The sequence below is a fragment of the Stegodyphus dumicola genome, chromosome 1, assembly GCF_044657685.1.
Source record: "Stegodyphus dumicola isolate Sdum_Otavi_A_Nest chromosome 1, ASM4465768v1".
Taxonomy (NCBI): Eukaryota; Metazoa; Arthropoda; class Arachnida; order Araneae; family Eresidae; genus Stegodyphus; species Stegodyphus dumicola.
This window is the reverse complement of record NC_140768.1, coordinates 29,111,649-29,135,470: the sequence shown is the minus strand read 5'-3', so window position 1 is coordinate 29,135,470 and position 23,822 is coordinate 29,111,649. Positions and strand designations below refer to the sequence as shown.

The 23,822-nt window shown below is 35.0% G+C and overlaps 1 protein-coding gene across 1 annotated transcript in view; it reads left to right on the top strand.

Annotated features, from left to right (window-relative positions):
- The window catches only part of LOC118197178 (synaptogenesis protein syg-2-like), a 289,538-nt gene extending 266,978 nt beyond the window's left edge, over window positions 1–22,560 (top strand). Inside the window, exons 10-13 of the mRNA XM_085817873.1 lie at window positions 3,045–3,133; window positions 8,528–8,652; window positions 9,780–9,977; window positions 19,974–22,560. Of these exons, the coding sequence (XP_085673999.1) occupies window positions 3,045–3,133; window positions 8,528–8,652; window positions 9,780–9,968 (403 nt within the window). The 3' untranslated portion in view covers window positions 9,969–9,977; window positions 19,974–22,560. The remainder of the gene's footprint in view (window positions 1–3,044; window positions 3,134–8,527; window positions 8,653–9,779; window positions 9,978–19,973) is intronic.
- Window positions 22,561–23,822: the final 1,262 nt, after the last annotated feature.

The following is a 23,822-nucleotide window of genomic DNA, read 5'->3' as shown; positions in this document are numbered from 1 at the left end:
TTACATTGTATTACTTTATTACATTATTATTATTACTTTATTACATTATTATTACTTTATTACATTGTATTACTTTATTACATTTCTATTACTTTATTACATTATTATTACCTTATTACATTTTTACTATTACTTTATTACATTGTATTACTTTATTTCATTATTTATTGGTTACATGCGAGTGCCAGAAGTGCATTTAAAGTGAGTTTAGGGCAGCTTTGTATTTTCTGGCCTCTTGTTTTCTACGATCTTGTTAGGAGCTCCGAAGCCTTTACATTCTTGCACGACTTCAATTGTTGTTTGAAATTTTAATATTTTTATTTATATGATTTGATTAGATCTTTTATATGTCATTGTATCATTTTGCGTATTATCTATGTATGATTACGTTGATATATAGTATGGTACGTTGATATATGGTACGTTGATATATGGTTGATTATGTATTGATATATGGTATTGTTTATGTATATTTTTTTTTCTTTATAACCGTATTATTTATAAGTATTATTTCATTTTATTATTATCGTATTATTAAGTTGTTTTATTTTCTTTTATAAGAGTATTAACATAATTTAATTATTCATGGTATATTTAACCATTTTTATTATAATAGCATTTGCATTTTATATTTTTCTTTGCTTTCTCTAAACCTAGATATTATGTTTTTATTGTTGAATTGTATCTCTTTGTACTATTAGTTATTAACTTACATCTGTAAGTTAATAATATTTCGTTCGTGAAATACTTCGTGGAACTCGAGGCGTTTTGTATTTGGTTTCTTAATTTTAAAAAGCATATGTTCACAGCATCTATATATTTTAAAATCATTCTAATATATTTGGACATATGGTAAATTTTAAAAATGAAATCTATATGCATATTTATGATAAATTAGAGTAAAATATTTTTGATTGTATGTTGGTTTAAATTATTTACAATGCATCATCTGAATTAAAAAAAAATAAAAAATAGAAAATGAAAGTCTAAGAAGACGTGAAATAACGATGTTCTATCATCTGAAGAGGAACAATGAACAAAATAAAGGAGTTAAGAACCATTTATTTGAGCTGTTCTCTCTCTCACTTTTCAAAATAATTTTAAAAAGCTGATGTGCACACCACGCGACTTCCTTATACGGAATATTAAATTATACGCATTTTTTCCTGCACTTCATTTAAACTTATTTCCTCGAATTTCATTACAGATATATCTTTCGTTCAATTCAATTCTCACTTCGCGGCAAGACAAAAATACATAAAAACTTAAAATATTTTCATTAAAATTTGAAAGATATAGAAAAACATATAACACCATATACAGTTAAAACAATTAAAAAAACATTTTTAAAATTCAAATTACAGTTTCTATGCAAAACAAGCATTTCAGCCAAGCAGGCAAAACGGCAGATTTTTCGGTGCACACAAAACTAAAAGTTTCTTTTTGATCCTACTCGGCAAAAAGACACTGAAGATGCAGAAAATTCTAATTCACTATTTTGCCGTTTCACATATAAATACATATGGCTGTTAGAGTAAAGAAAAATACGCTTAGTTGCAATTAAACAACTTTTAAATTGTTGATAAGTCTACAAATATTGCATGCAGATTAACTAAAGACATAAAAAACCTTAACCGGAAGATAAGAACAACATAATTCAATCATTCTTAAAGGGAAAATGCGCAATTTACCCACATATATATGAATCAAAATACTGAGCTCACTGAACCTAGTACCTGTACATATGTTACCGTGAAAGACCGAAATTGGAGAATGTCGACTTTCACCGGAGAATGTCAACATTCAACAAATACGTCGGTGAGAGATGGAATGTTGCATTACATTCTTGTACATTCGGACCGGTGTATGTCGACAATCACAGATATGCTCTGGTGTAGGTCGAAAAGAGAGGTCATAAAGTGTCATAATAGTTCAAGTTGATGCAATAAATAAGATTTGAATCACATAATTTAGAAAGTTATTTATTACTATTATTTTATTTTTTCATTTAAAACGTACTGTATGAATAAATAAGTTTTTAACTTCTATTATTTTCCTTTCTCATTTTGAATGAACTGTGTGCTTTAAGTTCTTATTTTCTTAAGTTCTTATTTTAAATCTCAAGTGCGTTTTTTCGTGACTGAATTACAGAGAAGAAAATATACTGTTCTTATATGTTCAACATTCACCATTAGTACATGGTGAATGTCGACATTTACCGGTGTAAGTCAGAAATAAGAGTATTTGGAAGATATTTCGGACATACACGTATACATATATACGTATATACGTATATTTATTTATATACCTCTGGATCACAGCCAAAAAAAAAGACGCACAACTACATGGTATAACAGTCCAGTATACAAAATTTTAACGTTCTGAGGTTACTCGTTTTTTGAGTTGTGCGAGATACATACGTACAGACCCCACTCAAAAATCTCTTTTGAATCAATTTTAAATGAGTTTTGCAATTCGTTTTGTAAAAAAGAGTGTCCCCCCCTGTTGCAGGTGGGAGTCGCAGCCCACAGTTTAAGAAACCCTTTCCTAAAGGAACATTGCTGTTAATTGAGATACACATATTAATAATCTCGAACATTTCTACAAAAAAAAAAACTTTCTTCACTAAAATTAACAACCTATATGTAATTACTGAAGTTGAATGACACTGTCTAACTAAGCTCTGATTAACTGTTTTTAAACAATAAAGTAACAATTTACACATCTAATCATTGGTTCGGTGAAATTCTTCAGTCATGCTTGCTATTTACTCGTGTATAAAGGTAGATTTCATTACAGAACTTGATGAGCAATCTAATGCTAAATTAAAAATGACGCCAATAATTTTTAATAAAAACCTATTAATAATGACAACTAAAGCATTTAAATTTTTAATGTTTGATAATATAGCAAGTTATTTTTAGTAATTAATGTATAGCGTGTGAAACTCTTATTAGAAAGAACATCTGAAGTATAGTAAATCAAGGAAGACTTTTACTACTTTTATGTCAAATAAGTAACCTTTTGTTTTTATCTGATTTTAGATGTCAAACTCCACTGAGGAAAGATACTGATGATGAATGGAAGTCCTGTAGCTGTGCAGGAGAGGAAAAATGCCCTGACATCATACCTGGTAAGCCAGAGTGATAAAAATGTAATTTTTAACAATTAGATTTAATTAAGCATTAGATAAAAAATATATTAGCATACCACACTGAAATATTTATTTTACAACTTCTAAATAATAATAAAATACCTGTATTCTTTCACCTGTACAATAAAGTTTCTTGCTGTGCAACCAGGATAGTGGCTAGTAACGCTGACTGGCTTACCAAAGGGCCCGAGTTCAAATCTCAGAGAAGGCGTGGATACTTGTATAGTGTCTGTGCGGCATAGAGGTACGCTAAATATGCGGCGGCGGGCCGAAAGTCTTCTCGGGAGATTAGTGGTAGGGAAAGAAAGAGGGAATGAAGACCCTCGGACCCTCATCCCCGGGGTGCTCTCCATCAAACTTGAGGTCGGAACTGAGTAAAGTCATACTGCCTCCCACCAGACAATGCTCAAGGCTCTTGCCAACGACAGGCGAAATCTTGCACTCCTTGTAACGATGAAATTCATGGGCTTATTCTGATGTTACTATCAACCAAATGAGATAAAATCACAAAAAAAAAAACATAAAGTTTCTTAGCAAATGCTTGTTTAACAACGTATAATGAGCTTCTTAATGAAAGCAGTCGAATATTTGTTTGGCTTGTCTGTTTACGGCAAAATTTGGAAAGCCTAAAGAAGGGATGCCTTCTTGGAGGTCTTTTGAGGGAAACTGGCTTGCAGCTAAGTTACACGTAAGGAAAATCATGAAAATGCTCCTGCAGCCAGGCGTTCGCCCGGAATCGAAACCAGGTCGAACTACCAGTGTTAAACGATTTTATATATCGGCCTTTCAGCCCTCAACAAAAAGCAATTATGCACCTTTAAGTTAATACTTAACTATACACCTTATGTTAGGGAAAATCATAGTAACATAAAGGAATTCTGCTGCCGCAATAAAGAGCTTAGATTTGCAAAGGCTTTGATGAACTTTATAAATGACAACAGAACAATACTGGGAATTTTGCGTTGATGTTTTTGACTGTATTTCTGTTTTAATTTTTAACTGTATTTTTGTTTGTCTGGGATGAACGGGCTGCGTTAACCATGTGGTCGATTATAAGCAAGGCGTATAAGCAAGGTTTCAGCAGTCTCGTCTATTACATTACATTACACTTTTATGTAATACATTCACAGTAAGAAACAAAGTCGTTTGTTTAGAAGCGTTACTGGCTCGAAAAGTGTAGTAATAAGTGGAAATAACCCTAGTAATCGACTAGTACGAACTCTCTTATGCTGAGTTCTCTTATTCTCTTATGCTTACGTCATCTCTTATGCTGTAAAAGAAGGCGGTGCATACCAGTAGTCGCAATCTCAGAATAATATAAATGAAATATACACATGATATGTAAAAATGGTAAAATGAATATCAATATGAAAATGATATAAAAAATCTCTTACCTCCCATGTAATATCGACACCCCCTGTGGAGCATTTTAAGCAAGTGCTCTCAGTAATAAGAATGTGGAATGAATTATGAGTTCTGTCATTCCCCATTGAATGTTAAACCGGCAAGTGCCAAGCCGTTAGAAATGAGTTCCTTTCTAAGGAACTTTCGTGGAGGATCTTCTTAAAGGAAAATGACTTGTACGAGGGCATTTTCGTACGAGGGCATTTCGTCGAAGTAAAGTACACCGTACGCCAGAGGAAAATAAAAGTTTTGGTGAGCAAGTTGGCAACACAGGTGTTAACCTTGAACCGTTAGCTTTCTCCTCGCTGTCGTTCGGCGTTGCAAAGTTAATTCTGGTTGGAGTAGGTCGTGTTTAAAATGGCTGCGCCGCTTCAGAATCCCGCCAAATGCGAAGTGCGCTCTGTCATACGTTTTCTTCATGCAAAAGGTCAGCGACCAGCGGATATTCACAAAGAAACTGTTTCTGTTTATGGGAACATTAGGAATTGACAAAAAATAACGAAATGGTGTCGTCATTTCTCTGAAGGTAGGACCGATGTTCATGACGAATAAAGAACAGGTCGGCTATCTGTGATCTCTGATGCTCTTCTTCAGAGAACAGAGGAAGCAATTCGTGCGAATAGACGTCTCAAATTGAAAGAATTGCATCAGATCATAACGGAAGTGTCAATGACAACTCTTTATAAAGTTGTGACTGTCAAGTTAGGGTACAGGAAATTGTGAGCGCGCTGGGTTCCAACAGGCGGCAACCTTCTATGACTGTGGGATACAAAAGCTTGTGCACCGACTTAACAAATGTATGGATAACGGGGGTGATTATGTCGAAAAATAATAAATAATCCAGTTAATAAGATGTAACTGATGTTTTCTATTTTTTTTTTTTTTTTTTTTTTTTTTTTTTTAAGGAATATGAGTCATTGTATCTTTACTTTTCGAAATGTCCTCATATCTAGGTTACACAAGTGGGTACCCTTTCAGCCAGCCTTTGCTTACACGTGATCTCAGTTTAATATATCAGTAACTTTACCGCTTGGCCACTTGTGAAAGCGAACTCAAATATTACAGTTATTAATGCAAAAGAAATTATGATAAAATATATTAACTACAATCACATTAGCAACATCTTTCGTTGTACATAGTTTTGAAAATTAAATCTATACCCCGAATATACGTACTCGTGTGACATCTCGGATACAGTATTAAGACTTTTACCTTAATGCCTGAACAAATAATGAAAGACTATAACAGTTATTCAAATTTTAAAGGCCTTTTATATTAATAATTCTTGTTTCCATTTACAACTCTCTATCAAACTGAGTTTTTAGAAGCTCATTTAGTGCAAATGAGCTAGAAGACGTATTTAAGGAAGGTTCGACTTACTTTGATAAAGAGTGCTAAGAATCCTCAGTAGTGTCTGTTTGCCTTAGGGTTAAGACACTCTATTGATATTCGCCGCTAATTTAATTTAAGGGCATCTACGTTAGATACTTGTGTTTAGATTCGGCTAAATCTCCTTCAGTTAATTATAGTTTAGTTCCTAAATTCTTATTCTGATTTCAAGCCCGAGTAGAGGCTTCTTGTAAGCCCGAGAAGGGGCCGACTGTTATTCTTATTTTGAGTGAAATAAGGGGTATTTTAACATTTCTCGAGTCTATGTTTTAGTTGTTTGAACTCAGCGATAAGTCGCTATACAGTTCACTGAGTTCCTCGACGTTCATCTTAGACAAAAAGAGTAAGGGACTCTACAAATTATTAAAAAACTAAAAGATTTAAGTCATAAGGTTTTTACATATGACTTTTAGTTTACCTAATTAATTACGAGCGCACAAAGTTCTAAAGTGAAAACATTCATCTTACATATAAGTAACATGCAGTTAATGCATAATTATTGCTGTTCATGTAAATGATATTTAAAAGACAGATCACCTTATTAATTATGTAACTTTTCTAATGCAATCAATATTTGCCTACCACACGTGTCTATTAAATGCGAGCTTTCTTCATTAATTATAAAGAGTTTCGATAATCGATATTTGTCTGCAACATTTGCCTTTAGTTTACAATTGCAATTTAAATGGGAAACTTCCCATATGTATTTAAACTACCTTGCGTGCAATCAGAGCTTATCTTTTAAATGAAAGAGAAGTAACCTGCGGGGAATATTTGACTAACATGGGAAAGTTTGCATAAATGCTAATGCGGCTGAAATCGAGTATTACTATCAATAATGAATATTGTCTGCACTGCAAATCCTTGAATTATATTTTACGATTCAAGCACAGGCACTACTTTATTTCCAGACATAATTAGAGAGAACTTCAAACTCTGAAGTTCAGAAGTAAGTGACAGTCAAACAGACTCAATGATCTAAAAACGCTGAGACAAAAGGTCCTTTTGCTTTGTATGTTTAGCGTATATAGCTCGTATATTAGATACCTTATTGAGTTTTTGCACGTGCTAGTGGATTTGGAATGATTGACGGCAACACTTCATCAAGAATGAAAACACAATTTATTAGCCAGTATTACTCAGGACATCTCCAAAAACACGTTTACAGTCGTTGGAAAGGACGCTGAAACAATCAGCAGTCACAGCCTTCAAGTTACGGTGGAGACAGTTTCACAGCAAAGCACCAGAGTACAGATCCCGACTCGGTCCAGTCGTTCTCAGAAAGCTAAGTACTCTAGAGACTCTCCACGCTAAAATTCGCGATACACTCGACAATAAGCACTAGAGTACAGCTACTGACTCGGTTCGGTCGTCCTCGAAGCTCAACACACTCAACATAAAATTCGACGAGGCATTAACTCGCGATCAACTCGATAAACGAGACATTGACTGACTGACTAAACTAGACTCTCCCTGACTGAATCTCACTGGCTGACTTTACACTCAGTCTAAACTAGACATTGCAACTACGCGCAGATAATGTTTATATAACTTTTGGGCTGCCTTAAGAGAACGTTCTGGACAAAATCGGTAAGAATTCTTTCTAAAAGGTTCTCCATCCTTCTATGGCATATCGCCAGTTTTGTAGCCAAATCCCGCCAAATGAGCGATTCTCGCCAGATACGGCAGCCCTTCCTTCAATTGCCATTTTCTGACAACCCTAAACCCGCCTTGCGGGGAAGCTATCATACCGCAGTTGGACATTTGGAACAACATTAAACATAAGAGTATTTGCTGAGATGTATGTTATAAATCATGCGGTAGTTTTCTGTTGACGGGGCGCCACTAAGCGCCAGTCATAATTGTTGGTGCGGAATCTAACAAAATGGCGACGTTCCTAAAGACAGACAAAGCTACATGAATAAAAAAACTATTTTATATATAATGAATATTATATGTGTACCGTTTAAAGTATTAACTCTGTTATTGTTGTTGCTGTGACTTATCTCACTTGTCTGACAGTAACGTCAGAACAAGCCTATGGAATTCATCGTGGCAAGGAGGCAACATTGCGCTTGTTGTTGGCAATAGTCTTGAACAGGATATAGGTGGCAGTTCTGCACCTATTTTGACAGAGAGCACCCCGGAGGGAGGGGTCCGAGGGTTTTGCACCCCTCTTCCTTTACCATCAAACTCTCGAGAGGACTTTCGGCTCACTGCATATTTATATTGCCCCCATGTCGTACAGACACTATACATTTACAAATATTCATGCACGGCAATCAGCTCGATAACCACTATCCCGGTTGGGTGGCGTGTGTTAACTCTTGTTCCTGCTATGTACACATAGATCTCTTTTCGCTAAAAACAAATTGAGAGTTGTACAAATTTGCATTGCACACAACTTCGGCATGCGCATATAATTCTATTAACAGAAATGTACCAGCAATGCAAGTCAATAGATCCAGAGTTTGGCCAGAATCATAAGTAGAAAAATGTAAGAAATAAATTTATTTTAGAATCAATGTAAATTATTTCTTGCAGCAGTGTCGTTAATTTGATTTTCTGTTGGCTTCATAGCGCCTTTGAAAGAAGGAGCAGTAGAAGACGATGATGACCTTTGTGGGGATGGTCTTCATTGGAGGACATCTTCTGTTGATGGAGGGCCAGGGATTCTCTCTCCTGATTATTCTAGAAGCGCACTAGTGAGTAATATTTCTTTGTTAATATCTGTAGTGGTATACGTAAATACAGTAAATGTTTCCAAAACGTGTATCGCATCTCTTACTATAAAATGATTTTCAATGCTTGTTTATTTATTCCGTAGTCATATTTTTAGTTTTTGTTTATTTGTTCCGTAGTCATTTATTTTTATTATTAAAGGTTATACGAGGATGGATCCAAAAATAAAGTTAAAAGAGTAATAAAAATTATTTATTAAAAATAGACAGAAAATACAAAACAGAATTAGGAGGCATACTTGCCTATCATTTGCTCACAAAATCACCAATTCCAAGCATTTATATGGACGCAGGACCAACTTGTTTAACCCGGCTTTGTAGAAATCACATCTCTGCCCATCGAGCTAGTTCTCGATGACTATTTTCACATCATTATCTGAAGAGAATCGCACTCCAGACAAATGTTCCTTCAATTTCGGAAATGGAAAATAGTCACTGGGTGCTAAACCTGAGCTATATGGTGTTGACTCCAGACTTCTCAATTAAACATTTGTAGCAATGTTTGAGTTTGGTAAGCAGTATGGTGCCGAGCATTGCCATGCAGGAGATTGACACTATCAGTCAAGATTCCAGGGCGTTTGGGTCGGATGGCTTCATGTAACCTTCTCTAAGTGGCACAATAACGATCAGTAGTAACGGTATGGCCAAGCTCTAGATCTCTCTCAGGAAACGAGTCACGGCTCGCACCTCCAAGTGAGACCACGTATCTAAATGGTTTGCTATTTCAATTGCTCTGACGTCTCTACGAACTTACTCTACCTACCTGCATAATCTCTTCAGGACAACTGGTGTCATCTGTCTACAGTATGCGAATAAATTATTCCCTCCACAATAATAATTTTTAAATGCTGATGCTTGTAACCTTTTTGGATCCACCTTCGAACAATTTTTAATTGGCCAAAATGGCGCGTCTAAAAATCATATACTATAACAACAATTTTGATCCTAGTTACATTAAATATGCCACATTTATGAGGGTACGTTACAAATTGGGAAGTACCGAAATTATTGTTATTGAAACTATTGTTTTTTCAAATTATAGTAGGCTAATATAAATATTGAATATTGCATTATTTGTTTTAAATACACAGACTGCATCAGGGGTAGCTCTGCTTCAGAATACACCTCCTACACCACCCCTTTCACAAGAGCTCTCTCTCCAGCCCACATTACTTCAGGAATATTCCCCTACGAAAGTCATCGCAAGAACAGCCAAGCATGGTCTTGGAGACAGCCATACAGAACTCATCACTACAACCAGTAGACAGACCAAAGTGTGAAGTAATCGCGTAAGTACGTTTTAGAGTTTTCTTCTAAGAACAATGCTTATACGAGAATGTAATTTGCTTACAAAACGTATGATTCAAACAGAAAAATTCAGTCAATTTGTAATTATATTTACTAAATATTTCTCGCCATGCATTGTCAAGTTTGAAACTATTGTTTTAAGAGGTGGGGTCGGATATCAAATTTTTGCAAAGGATCTGTAAATTAAATATGTAATGTAATTCCAGTTACGGAGACTCGATAAATATTTAAAATTCTAGTCAGCAGAAGTCTAAGTACCTGGAATTAATTATATTATCTATATTAATTATATTTTGGCCAAGCCAGAGAAAAATACATCTAAATTAAAAGTTTTATCTTCCGTAAATCTATCATACACAAAACGAAGGCATAAATGTTTCTGCTAAACAGACTGCTGGCCATTAAAATTGCCACACCGTGAAAGCGGCACGCAACAAACATCAAATTTGCATCAAAGGCACTACGACATGCACAAATGATTAACATTCAAGCACATGCAGATCAGGTATCAGTCAGGCAATCTATCTGGTACATAAATGAGAAGATTGCATAAGGTTTCTCACTTGGAAATTGCATTTGAATGTAGCCTGTTTCCTTAAAGGTTCTGTCATGCCTCGTAAAGAGGTAAAACTCTTGTTCTTATTGTTGGATAAACTCCTAACAGTACCTATTGGAATTCGAACGAGGCAGAATCGTGACCTATGAAGATTATTGTTTATCATTCTCTGACACTGCAGCTCCTGTTAATAGAGATCTCATGACTGAATATGGTATCGTTAATCTCAATAGAACCATACTGAATTTCCTACAGTATTCCACCGACCGCTTGCCTCAAATTTTCGAGGGACAAGTATGGCATGCACTTGGCTTTGCGAGATCGAATAGGCAGGCTACGTACCCTGAATCAGGAACCTGGCTCTTGCAGAGAACGATAAATGTGTGTACGAACTGTGCGACGATGTCTGGAGCACCATTACTTGTCAGGACGGCGACGATTTTTGCTGCTTCCCTTGACGCTGTGTCAGAGACAGGCATGCCGGAGACACTGGATACAGAAGTAGCATCACTTTGTCTTTTCAGATGAATCTTGATTGTGCGTATAAAATCATGATGGACGTATCTGTGTTTGTAGGCATGGTAGAAAACGAACATTGCCAGCTTGCTTATACGGGGCCAGTATGGTAGCGCTGGTAGTTGTTGCCATTAATCGCATTCGAAATTGCATAGCTGTTTGTCATTTCATAATATATATAACTGTCTCTTGAATTATTTTCTCTTGATAATATATTTAGAACAAAAGTATGTATGATTATATGTAGACTACATTATCAGGTTCAATGTTTCTTCTTGCCTTCTTCGGAAACATACAATGACCTGACTAGAACAGAGAGCTTACTAAAGCTATGTTCACTAATTGTAGTAAGTAGACAGGATACAGACGAAGGGTATACAAAACCCTTTATTTTTTTCTTTATATACAATGACTTCCGTACTTCGGAATACAATGACCCTCCACTCGGGGTCTAACTTAAAAGATATCAAAATAAAACTAAACTCTAATTTAACTTTAGAATAAGATTGGCCTTATAATAACAGAAAGCGTATGTAGCACAGAGACTGTGAACACTACAATACGTTTAATTTATCAAGAGGATTAAAACCTCTGGCCTGGAAGGCAAAGTAGCAACTGCGTAACTTCTAAGGTAAGCGGCCTGCTTCGAACTCACGGCTTCCTCTCTTCTGCTTGGCAAAAAGACCACACTTAAATACTTGGCGTTCGCCAGACAACTTTGCATAAACTCCTTCACGCTTATAATTCTGGCCGGAAGTAGAAAATAAGAAGTGATAGTAAAGATTTAAAATAAAATAAACGTTAGTAAAACTTAAGATCCTTACATACTTCCCGCCAGAGTTAATTAGTTTGAAACTGAGGTCTAAAACGACCTTGTTGAAAACTTTTAGCTCTAGAAACTAACGCGAGGCCAACCTTTAACAATCATAACTTAGCTAGAAACTAGAAAATTTTAAAAGAAAGAAATTGGTTACAATAGCAGCTCCCGGAATATACAACAATCTTTTTTCTTTTTCATCTGTACTGCATCAAAACAGGAGCTTTATTCAATTCTGGTTCCTTCCAGAGATCTGGAAGGAAAACTAGTTTAATGAAATGTTACAGAATGACATTGTAAATAACATAGAATATACTTTTCTTAACATTCTTATTTCATTCATGACTATTTTAATTATCTCTCCCCGTGCTCTCTGACATGTGTTGTAAAAACACCAAACACGAATGTGTTTCTGTCTATGTGTTCAACACTTCCTCCTACAATCAAAACACTAACGTGTTAAAATTCAACATACGAGACCTCTTAACACACCCTAATTTCAACTCTAGACCCTGAGGTACTATTCTGAAAGTGGCTAACTCTAAAGTGTAGCGTCAGAGAGCCTAACTACATCATTCAACCTTTAACACATATTCACCATGATTTAATCTTTACAGTCACACGAATAACAAATTTTTTTAACATTACTTTCACTTTTACCATATCACGGTATTTCTAAACATTCAAAATAACAGTTCACATGTATACAAGAACATATCAAGATGCCGTTAATTTTACACATTTAAAAACATACATTAGTAGTACATTGTTAACTTCTATTCTTTTCAAAGCAAGTGCCAATTCTTTCTACATTGAAATAATACTACATTTCAAAAAGTCTTTCAGACTAAAACTTCTTTCTTGCTAGAAGGTTTTAAATAAAATTTATACAATAACTTTTTACAATATTTAAGTCTTTACACAACGCTATTATACATCAACTTTAGTTTTACGCGCGAGTAATTGAAAAACATAATAAGAAAATCGGTCACAACTCATTTCTCGCCCTTTTGGCGATAAAGGTAGACCTCGCATGAGGTAAAACTTCTTGAAATCTGCCACTTGCAGTAAGAATGAAAGATTAACTTAAGTTTGTAAAGTAACATAAAATTTTACTTATCTTTGTAATATTCAGACATCCTTTTCTGGGCCCAGTCTTTAAAGGTGCTGCAGACCGTAGCTTGGTTGATCCTCCTTCTTGTACGGGCTCGCCCTTCAGTGCTTTCCTCTGGAAGCTTCCGTTTTTCACCACTACGGCCACCCTTGAACATCTTCCTTTTGTGCTCTGCTTGTGGTTTTGGCCGTTTGAAGTCAGCTGGTCTTGGTGGAACCGGGAAACTTCTGTCGTGATCCTGCTTGGACCTCGTTGTTGGCCGTTCAAATTTTTCTTGTACTTTTTCCTCCGCCGCTGATGGCCCTTCCGCAGTTCGGCGACTTTTGCTGCGGAGAGTTCTGTCGGATGAGTCAATCTTCCGTTTCACAGCCGGGTTATAGTTGCCGTCCTTTCTCCCGGTCTTTTCCACATACGTCGTCCTTCTCCCTTCTTCATTCTGGGGGTGTTCGTGAACTCTGTTTTTTGGACGGTGGAACGGCTTCTTTTTCTTTGTACCTTCAATTTTTCCGCGGGGCAATTTTCTTTTCACTTGCTTCTGTCTCTCATTGGCTTGCCCTTGTACTTGTCGTTTTCCCACCTCTGGAACTTGTACCTGCGGTGTCTGCCGTACCGGATCCTGCAAAAGATCTGAAAAGATTTGCATTTTATTACGGTCATAGAATGGTTTTATCTGGTCAATGTTTGCGGAACAGGTTTCACCATTTCTTGCCTTTAATACTACAACAGCGTGAGTTATTTTTTCTATAACATATGGTCCTTCAAAGCGTGGAAAAAATTTGGCAGTTTTATCTTCTGGTGCTGAAGAAAGTGAATGCTTAATTTTTAGTACTTCATCCCCTACTTTATAAGTTACTCCCCGTCGTTTCAAGTCATAATACAATTTTTGTTTTCTTTGTGCTACTTCCGTATTCTTTTTTGCTTCTTTTATTAGTTTGTCTATATCACCCATTTTAAATTCTAGGGCTCTTTGTTGCACATAAAATAGTTTATCTAACGGTGTTATAACCTTTCTGCCTAGAAATAACTCAGCAGGAGTTTTGCCCGTTGTATCATGTTTTGCGGTCCTAAGGGCGAAAGCAAATTCATTGACATAGTTATCCCAGCTTTTATGAAAATTTTTAACATAACTACGGATAATTTTCACTATATTTCTTTTGACCCGTTCCGCTATATTTGATTGCGGCCGATACGGGACCATTTTTAAATGACGTATGCCCAGTTTTTGGCACATGTCTTCAAATATATTACTTACAAATTGAGGACCATTATCCGATATAACTTTTAGGGGCGCCCCGTATTTTAAAATATATTTATTTAAAATAGAATCGGTAACTAATTTCGCGGAGGCTCGTTTTAAGGGAACAATTTCGGTCCATTTACTAAAATGATCAACTATAACAAGGAGATAGCGACTTTTGTTTAACTGACTTTTTGGGAAAGGGCCCAATAAATCGATGCCGATTATTTCATTTGGAAATTCGGATTTAATACTATTTAGAAACCCGGCCGGGCGGAAATTAATATAATTAACGGCTTGACATGTTGGGCAGGACTGGACATACGCCCTTGTTAACTTTTGCAGTTCAGGAAAATAGACTGCCTCGCGTACGCGTTGAGTAGTTTTTCGAATACCAGCATGAGAAGCTAAAGGGCTGTCATGGAGCTCTTGCAGGATATTTAATCTAAGACTAGCTGGGATAACAGGTCGAAATTCGTTGTTGGAATTCGTAGTTTTTGTATAAAATAATAGACCATCTATTAGTTCGTAATGGGCCGCCCTATTTCTTATCGCCACAATATCTTGGTGGCTAAAATTTTCAGGATCCTTCAAATACTCATAAATACTTCCAAACTCAGGATCCTTACCCAGTTCGGTTATTACAGTTTCTCGGGAATTTATTGTACACGCTGTCAGCATTGCAACTTTTACGGTATTACCCTGTTCGTCTAATTTAATTCGTGACAGGGCATCTGCTACGATATTTTCCTTTCCGGGGGTATGCTTGATTACCAGATTATATTCTTGCAGCTTGAGTGCCCATCTTATTAACCTTGGGGATAAATTTTTTCCAGAGTACAATCTAGTTACCGCCGCATGATCAGAATATACTGTTATCGGCGCCTTTCCAAAATAGCCTCGGAACTTTTGCACTGCTAACAGAACTGCAAGTGCCTCTCTCTCGGTCGCGGAATAGTTTCTTTGTGTTTGATTTAAAGTTCGGCTAAAAAATGCCACTGGCTGCTGATTTTGCGAAAGTACCGCTCCTACCGCATAATCCGAAGCATCCGCTGAAATTTCTAAATTTTCATCCTTTTCAGGAAATTTCAACACAGGGGCTTGCGTTAATGCTTGTTTTAATTTTTCGAAAGCACTATTGGCTTCGGCCGTCCACGAGAATCTTGCCTTTTTCCTTTTTAATTTTAACAATGGCTCAGCGATAGCCGCAAAATCTTTTATAAAGGACCTATAATATGAACAAAGTCCTAGAAAAGAAGAGAGCTTCTTTGCCGTGTTTGGAGTCGGATACTTTTGTACAGCGATTATTTTTGATTCATCTGTCTCGATCCCTTTTTGCGATATTTTGTAACCTAAATATTTTAATTCAGGGGCTGCAAATTTGCACTTTTCGACATTAACTTTTAGACCGGCCTCATTTAATAAAGAAAACACCTGTCTTAAATCCTGTACATGTTGGTCTAGATTATCACTAGTAATAATGATATCGTCTAAATAGATAAATGTGGACTTTCCGAGAACAGGTCTTAACACAATGTCCATGCATCGCTGAAATGTTGCTGGGGCGCCTGAAAGGCCAAACGGCATTCGCAAAAATGCATAAGTGCCAGACTTGGTTATAAAAGCAGTCTTAGGCACGTCCTCAGGCCTGATCCCTATTTGAAAATAACCATTCGTTAAGTCTAAAGTTGTCATAAATTTGGTTGATTTTATGTTCCTTAAAATTTCTTCTATAATCGGTAACGGATATACCGGATATTTCGTTATGGAATTTAATTTACGGTAATCAATAGCGAATCTCCACCTTTTTGGATGCTCCAAAGGATAATCATTATTTTTCTTACATAAAACCACCGGACTAGCATAACTACTTGAGATAGGCGTTACGATCTTTTTACGTAGCATATCGGTAATATGCCATTCTATAATTTTTTCCTTATTCTTATCATACCGGTATGGTTTTTGACGAACCGGCAATGCATCTCCGGTGTCAATACTATGGTTAGTAACCTGGGTAAATCCTGGAATATCACTAAATAAGGAAGCAAATTCACTTACCACTTGTCGGATTCTATCTTGCTCGTCATTAGGCAGGTGGTCAAGATTTAACCTCGGCGGTTCAACCTTTTCTACACGCACTGGTTTCATCGTCAGCTTAAGAGACGCTTCATTAAAATCCAGTGTAGCTTGTGCGTCTGAAAGAAAGTCTATTCCTAGTATTAAGTGTGCTTGCAAATTCTTTACTATAAAAAACATCACCTTTACTTGTTCGTCCTTGATACGGATGTACAAAGGTACTTTACCTACGCACTTACATTGTTCTCCTTGCGCCGCTAATACTGTTGTATTATCCGCATTATATATGCGGTATTTGCGAAAATACTTTCTAAAAAAGACTTCTGCCACACAGGAACACTGCGCGCCGGTATCCAGGAGTGCGGTGGCCGAGATATTATTTACCAAGACTTCAATCTTCGGAAGAGTTAAATTTTTCACCATTACTGTATTTAACTTGTAGGAAGAGGGGTTTTCGTGGCCTTCGGATTTCCGCACCCTCTCGTCAGCAGAAATCCGTTTTAGTTTAAATTATTTTTTCTTTCGGTGCTTTCCTTCTTTCTCCACTGGCCTTGAGACTTTTTTCCTGGGTTGCTATTGAACTGTCGACGTTCGCCGGCTGTTTTTGAATGCTCGGGTTTCCTTGCCCACTGATTCGCTTTTTCTCCGTAGCCATGTGCTTGAGTTTGCTGTAGTCTTGGCGTACCAAATTGGTTTCGCTGTTGATATTGGCGTCTTCTTTCGACGTCCGCCGTTCTTCTACTTTCAAACTGGATTGCTAGCTCAAATAATTTTTCCAGTGTAGTCGGATTTCTCAATTCAATAAAGTCTTGCACTTGGGGTAGTAACCTCGGCAAAATCACTTGAATTATTTCAGGATCCGGACGGTTTCCATACAAGAGCTTGAAAACGTGAATTTTTCTTAAAATAAAGCTCGAGATGTTTTCCATTCTTTGTTGATATATACTGAAAAGTTCTGTTTCTAATTTCGCACGATCCCTTACAACAGGGAAGGCTTTTAGTAGGGCAGTCTTGAAATTTTCGTAGGTATAGGTGGGACTTCCTGCTTGACCCAAGAGACTTCTGCCGATACATTTGAACCAGTTAAGCGCTTGGCCCCTCAAAGCGCTGGTAGCTAAGGTAACTTTTTGAAACTCGTGCACGGGGTAGAGCATGAAGTGGTCATCCAATTTTTCCAAAAAACTGGTTACCTGTGAGTTTCCATTAAACGTTGCTTCTGGTTTCATCGAAGCGCGCATGGTCTGGACAATATACCCAAATCCTTCCAGGGCGGCAGCTGGCATTTCTGGATTCTGAGCTGTTTCTGCAGGCAGCACAGGTTCTTCTTTAAACTCGGCCATGGTTATTCTTCGTCGGGCGCCACTATCAGGTTCAATGTTTCTTCTTGCCTTCTTCGGAAACATACAATGACCTGACTAGAACAGAGAGCTTACTAAAGCTATGTTCACTAATTGTAGTAAGTAGACAGGATACAGACGAAGGGTATACAAAACCCTTTATTTTTTTCTTTATATACAATGACTTCCGTACTTCGGAATACAATGACCCTCCACTCGGGGTCTAACTTAAAAGATATCAAAATAAAACTAAACTCTAATTTAACTTTAGAATAAGATTGGCCTTATAATAACAGAAAGCGTATGTAGCACAGAGACTGTGAACACTACAATACGTTTAATTTATCAAGAGGATTAAAACCTCTGGCCTGGAAGGCAAAGTAGCAACTGCGTAACTTCTAAGGTAAGCGGCCTGCTTCGAACTCACGGCTTCCTCTCTTCTGCTTGGCAAAAAGGCCACACTTAAATACTTGGCGTTCGCCAGACAACTTTGCATAAACTCCTTCACGCTTATAATTCTGGCCGGAAGTAGAAAATAAGAAGTGATAGTAAAGATTTAAAATAAAATAAACGTTAGTAAAACTTAAGATCCTTACAACATATACGTATGCAATGTATGAACGAACATACGTATGAGCGTTTGTATGGCGCGCTTCTATAGATTTCACTAATGTCTTACCTGAATAACGTGTCAATGCATATAAAGCTGGTATCACCAAATTCGTACAATAACGCAGAGGCTTATCTACGTAGGTAAACGTTTTCGCTCGAATTTTTTTATTTATATTAATTGGAGCGCTATTCAGTTGCAGGCAGTTCAATTGTATTCAATTTAATGACAATCGATAGGTTTTAGTCGAAAAGGTTTTATTTGTGCCAACTGTGAAAACATTGATTGGTCTGTTGGAATTAACGTATGCCTAGCTAATACTTAATTATATGCATTACTTACAAATTTGAAATAAAAAATTTTGAGAGGCTGATGAGAAAGATGACATATGCAGGGCCCAATAAAACGCAGCATGGACGACTATAATCATCACTACTTCCAAGAATCCAAGAAAATAATAGACTAAGAGCTATATAATACATCTGCTTAACATTTGATTAGTTAAAAAAGACTGCATTTCGGTATCAGCATCCGTCAAATGACTGATCTTAGTTTCAATCCTGAGGATATCATTTTCCGATGAGACACATTTCTGGTTGGTTTCATAAGTCAGTCACCAAAATTATCGGATTCTATCCAACGAAAAACCTGAAATAATGGTTCAAGACTCATGGTTTCAGAAAAATAGAATTCTCCATATTCAAAGGCGTGGCGAACAGATTGAATAGTGGTTAGTGGAGCCGACTGCGACAGCAAAGGGCCCGGATTCGAATTCCGGAGAAGGCATGGTTGTAAGTGTCCGTCCTTTCATAATTATGGAACTTGGATTTCGCCAGACATTAGAGTTTTTGTCGCATGACGCGGACGACACAGAACGGTACCTGAGGGACCGCCCCTTCATAGGAGGCAAAGGTGTCCCACATGTTAGGTGCTACAATAACACCAGTTCTGGCCGTAGTAGTGGCCTAGCCGAAATCGGCTGAGGGTCCGTCATTGGAAAATAAAATATTCAAAGACGACGTTCTGGAACTTGCTCAGAAGTTACTTCACCAACCGTGTCGTTCTAAAAGCCTTCCCAAATCATTTGCGAAAGAACTTGCCTGGCCTTCCCCTGACTTATCATCTCTTGACTTATTCGTATTGAAGTATATTGGTTTACTGATAAGTAGGCCAACCGGAAGGCAGAGAAGAGCTGAAAACAGATACTGGGTTAGTTTAGATGGACTAACTGAAATAAATCGAAAGTACGACCTGAGATTCCATGCCGCAGTCTCCTCAAATGTCAAACATCTTGCGAAATTCTCTTTTAATTTCCATTAATCTCATGTATAAAGTCTGAAAATTTATAATAATCTTTCTGCTATAAAACACTGTTTATTTGTTGCATTGTTGAGATCATGTGAAGCACATTATGCATGTGCAAAATTTAAAAGAAAGACGAAATTTCTTTATTCTATGTTTTTCCCCAAGATTACAGGTCTTCCAGTCGTTTTATTTTAAACGGTAAAGCATTTATCTAATATTCTGAACCACGTGCAATTTGTTTTTCAAATATTTCAATTTATATCATTTTCATGCTCTAATTAATATGGCTGTAAACTAAAAATACAATTAGTACCTAGGATTTTTTTAGACATGAAGTATTAAAATTTAATTGCTTACTAAAAATTTCAATACTTATAATTAGTTTATGTTTCTGTTTTTCTTTACACAGTAACGACAATTCAAGAAGGTACCAGCGAGGTATGCTGAGATGGGGGCTGCCTGCAGCGAAATAAACCGCGAATGTGATGTCACCATTTATCAAAACAGCGGACTTTTTTTATCTCCATGTGCAAGGACAAAGCATAATAAAAAATATCGTAGAACAAAGCTGATATTTGGATATTTTCAATAAAAACAGCATCTTATTGTACAGACTTTCATGTCTTGAATTATCACGACTGCCATCAAGCCCTGATGTGAACATTAATGTCTATTCTAGGGATTAATACTTTCGGTAACAGACGTTACAACGAACTTGTGAATGAGTACTTTTAACTGTGAAGATGGAATTTGTGCCTGAAACTTGTTTACAAATGTGGTGATTTCGGACTGAAAGAACATAAATCTTACAAACTTACTGAAGACTATCTACTGGATTAGCACAGAAAATGCACTTACGTTTTTTTAATTAAATAGAGTTGTTAATTTGCTACTTCTCTAATTGTACGAGGATCCTCGTATTTTGCGTACTTAAATTTTATTATTTTGGTTTACTTAACTTTTAGATGGGAAAAGTGCTCAAAACTTCATAATTTAGTTTTCACAATAATAGTGTTTATACTTTCTGATAAAAATCAACATTTGCTTTTATTTGCTATGCAATATTTTCTACAAAACAATATCATATTCTCTAAAATTCTGGCGTTTTATTTGACCTCGCTAGCTAAAATTATTATGGGTTAAATTTACTACCAAGCAGCAAATACTTCAAAGGACAAAAATTTTTAATTAAAAATTAAATTAATTATAAAATTGATTAATTTTAATTAAATTAAACATTTAAATTAGTTTACTCATATTCCTTTTGCGTGAAAAGTTCATAGGAATAGCGCATTTTTTGTAGTAAGAAAGATATCTATTTATGGTTTATTTTTTTGCTCATAAAAATAAAAGTCGATAATTAAAAAGAAATTTTTAGGAATCTACCTGCCTGACCTTAATAACTGAATCATTGATAACTGCAAATGTAGATTATATTAGTCGTCCTGATCATAATATAAAATGGAAAAAAAAATGTTGTCACTGCTCATTTAAGTTTTTCCTTTGCATTGAACCTGAAGTGCAAAATATTATAGACTATATACATTAAAAGTATACTGCTACCAGAAAGGTATTTTAACCAATAAAATTTAATAAAAGTGATTCCAAGTAACGTTATAAATACCTAAGGTAAATTTAAAGATATCTGAAAAATACTATATTAATAAACACCAGTATAATTTTTAAATATAAAATAATCTTTGACTGAATATGCACCCCATGTTCAATTCAGTAGTTATTTAATTACGTTCACTGTTTCAACTTTGTGCTAACATTAACTCTAATCTTTTAATAATAAACTTTAGCTACAGTGATGAATTATGTTTACTTTGGCACGCTGATGCTTTTCTATACATTTAATTTATTTTCAAGATAATTACCACTTCACCATACCACTTCACTTTATTGCAAGCATTATTATGTGTACTAATTGATTTACGTAGTATATCACTGTTAAAGTTTGAATTTTACATTAAAATTTGACAGAAGCTATATAATTTTCTTACGTTATGCATTAAGTTTCACAGAGTATTTACACATAAGTTTAGTAGAAGACTTCGTCGAATTTAGAATATTTTATGAAACCTGCTAAATGGAAAAACTATGATTATGGAAAATGTAATCATTGAAAAACAAGTCTTTCGTGTAAATACTAAATGCAATTAAAATAATCTTAGTGATCTTCATTTAGAGTAAACATAAATAATAAGTATGTAAGCATAATTTTATTAGCCTTATTGATTGGCGTTATAGCAGTTTATAAAATAAATTTAGTTTAATATTTTTAAAGGCATATACCCGTTAACCATAAGCTAATGGACACTGGGTATGAAGTAATAAATGTTAAGTCTGTTGTTTTTATGTACAAAATTAAAATAAGAAATGTTTTGTACAATATCTGATGTCAAACTATTTCCTGATATGTAATTTATGTAATATTCTACAATTTTTTATGATATCTTGTTATGGTCAAAATATTCTTATTACCTGGCTGTCAAGTACTGTAGACTTCTTATGATACATGATTTAAAAAATATTGCTTCGTTATATCATTTAAAAACTTATCAAATGTACTATGAGGAAATCACCAGTTTTTCAAAGGATCTGTACTTTTGAAATCATCATTTATTGCATTTACTATCATTTTCTTTGCTAATTCAGAAATCCAGAATATTTGTCAATATATTTTATTGTAATAGACACTCCTTCTACTCTAAGAATGATTTTTCTAAAAACATAACTCATCGATTCAGTCACGTGTTTAAGAAAATGCTGGATGATCATCTTGTTCTGACTTAATAAGGATTACGGACTTTAACATTACTTAAATTTAGGGTATTTTAAAAGCATATTTGATGTCTGAAAATATTGTATGTATATATTAATGGAGAAAGAATGGAAATTTTATACAAACACTCAATGGTTCTGGACCCGAAAATGCTGTGTCATGATGTTTTGATGGATAAAATACAGCTTTTTATTGTTTTGCACCTGAATGTTTTTATCTTGTTTTGTTTCTCTTCTTATCAATACACGTGAAACTTAATTAAATGTAAAATACATATGTAATTATATGTAAGATATTAAGTACATTGATTGGAATGGGAAAGGAAATAATATTAAAATACATATTTGACTACTCATTATTCGGAAATAACACTTTTAACCTATGTCTCAACGCTAAAATCACGACAATATAAATGTTATCATAATGTAATGTAACATATCGAATTCCAACTGATATTGACCTCTGAAAGGCTGAAGGCGAAATGCATGTGAACTGGACTGGGAAACGTTTTTCGACTCTAAAATCAATCTGAAATATTATTGAGCCTGGAGACATTTTTATTGATTCTTAAAGAAAAATAGAAATTTAAAGAGTTTTCTACCTAGGCTGTTTAGTTTAGAAATATCAAGTGCTAAGGTAGATATTTTAAAATTTACTTCCGCCACAAAAGCACATTTTACCACAATTATTTTAAAATAAAAAATAGCTCGCAAATTAAGATGTAATTTTGATATGTAATATGAAAAATGTAAGAGTGGTCCCCCTCACAATTTAGCAGGAGAAATAAGATCGTTTAAATGGCAAAACAATGATACTTGCAATTTCATATAAAAACTTTATAAAGCTTTAAAGGCACTTCTAAAATTTTCGATATTTATATTTTTCACCCATAAAGATTCAGTCATACAATTAATTTTGCAAAAGCATTGATTGTTATTGAGTAAACAAAATTTTCAAAGAAATTATCCTTTAAAGAAATTATGATGCAGAAATAATCACATGAAACTATTTTTTTTTATTTAATAGCTAAATTTAGAGGAAACACTGTAAATTTAACTATTAAATTAATAATTATAAGTGTACATTTTTATTAAACTTATAATTATTAATAATAATTAAAAATAAACACGTATAATTTTATTTTTATTAAATACTTATTATTATTAATAATTAATAATTATTTCAATTTACTTGTGCTTCAGCATAATAGAAGGTTGTTAAGTTTATTTGTTCTTATGTTATGCACAAATGTCAATTTTTGAATCAAGTTCATTTGCTTACTAAGGGTGCCTGTTTGGTATCACTATATTATTGTGCTATTGCTTGCGTATGGGGTCGTAATACGCAAAGTTAAATGCACACAGGTCCGATGATAGGTTAGTAAAATTTATTTATATCAAAAGAAACAGAAAGCTCTGAAATTTTCCACAGAAATTCTCGAACAGGTGTTCAAGGTATTATAGCATATTC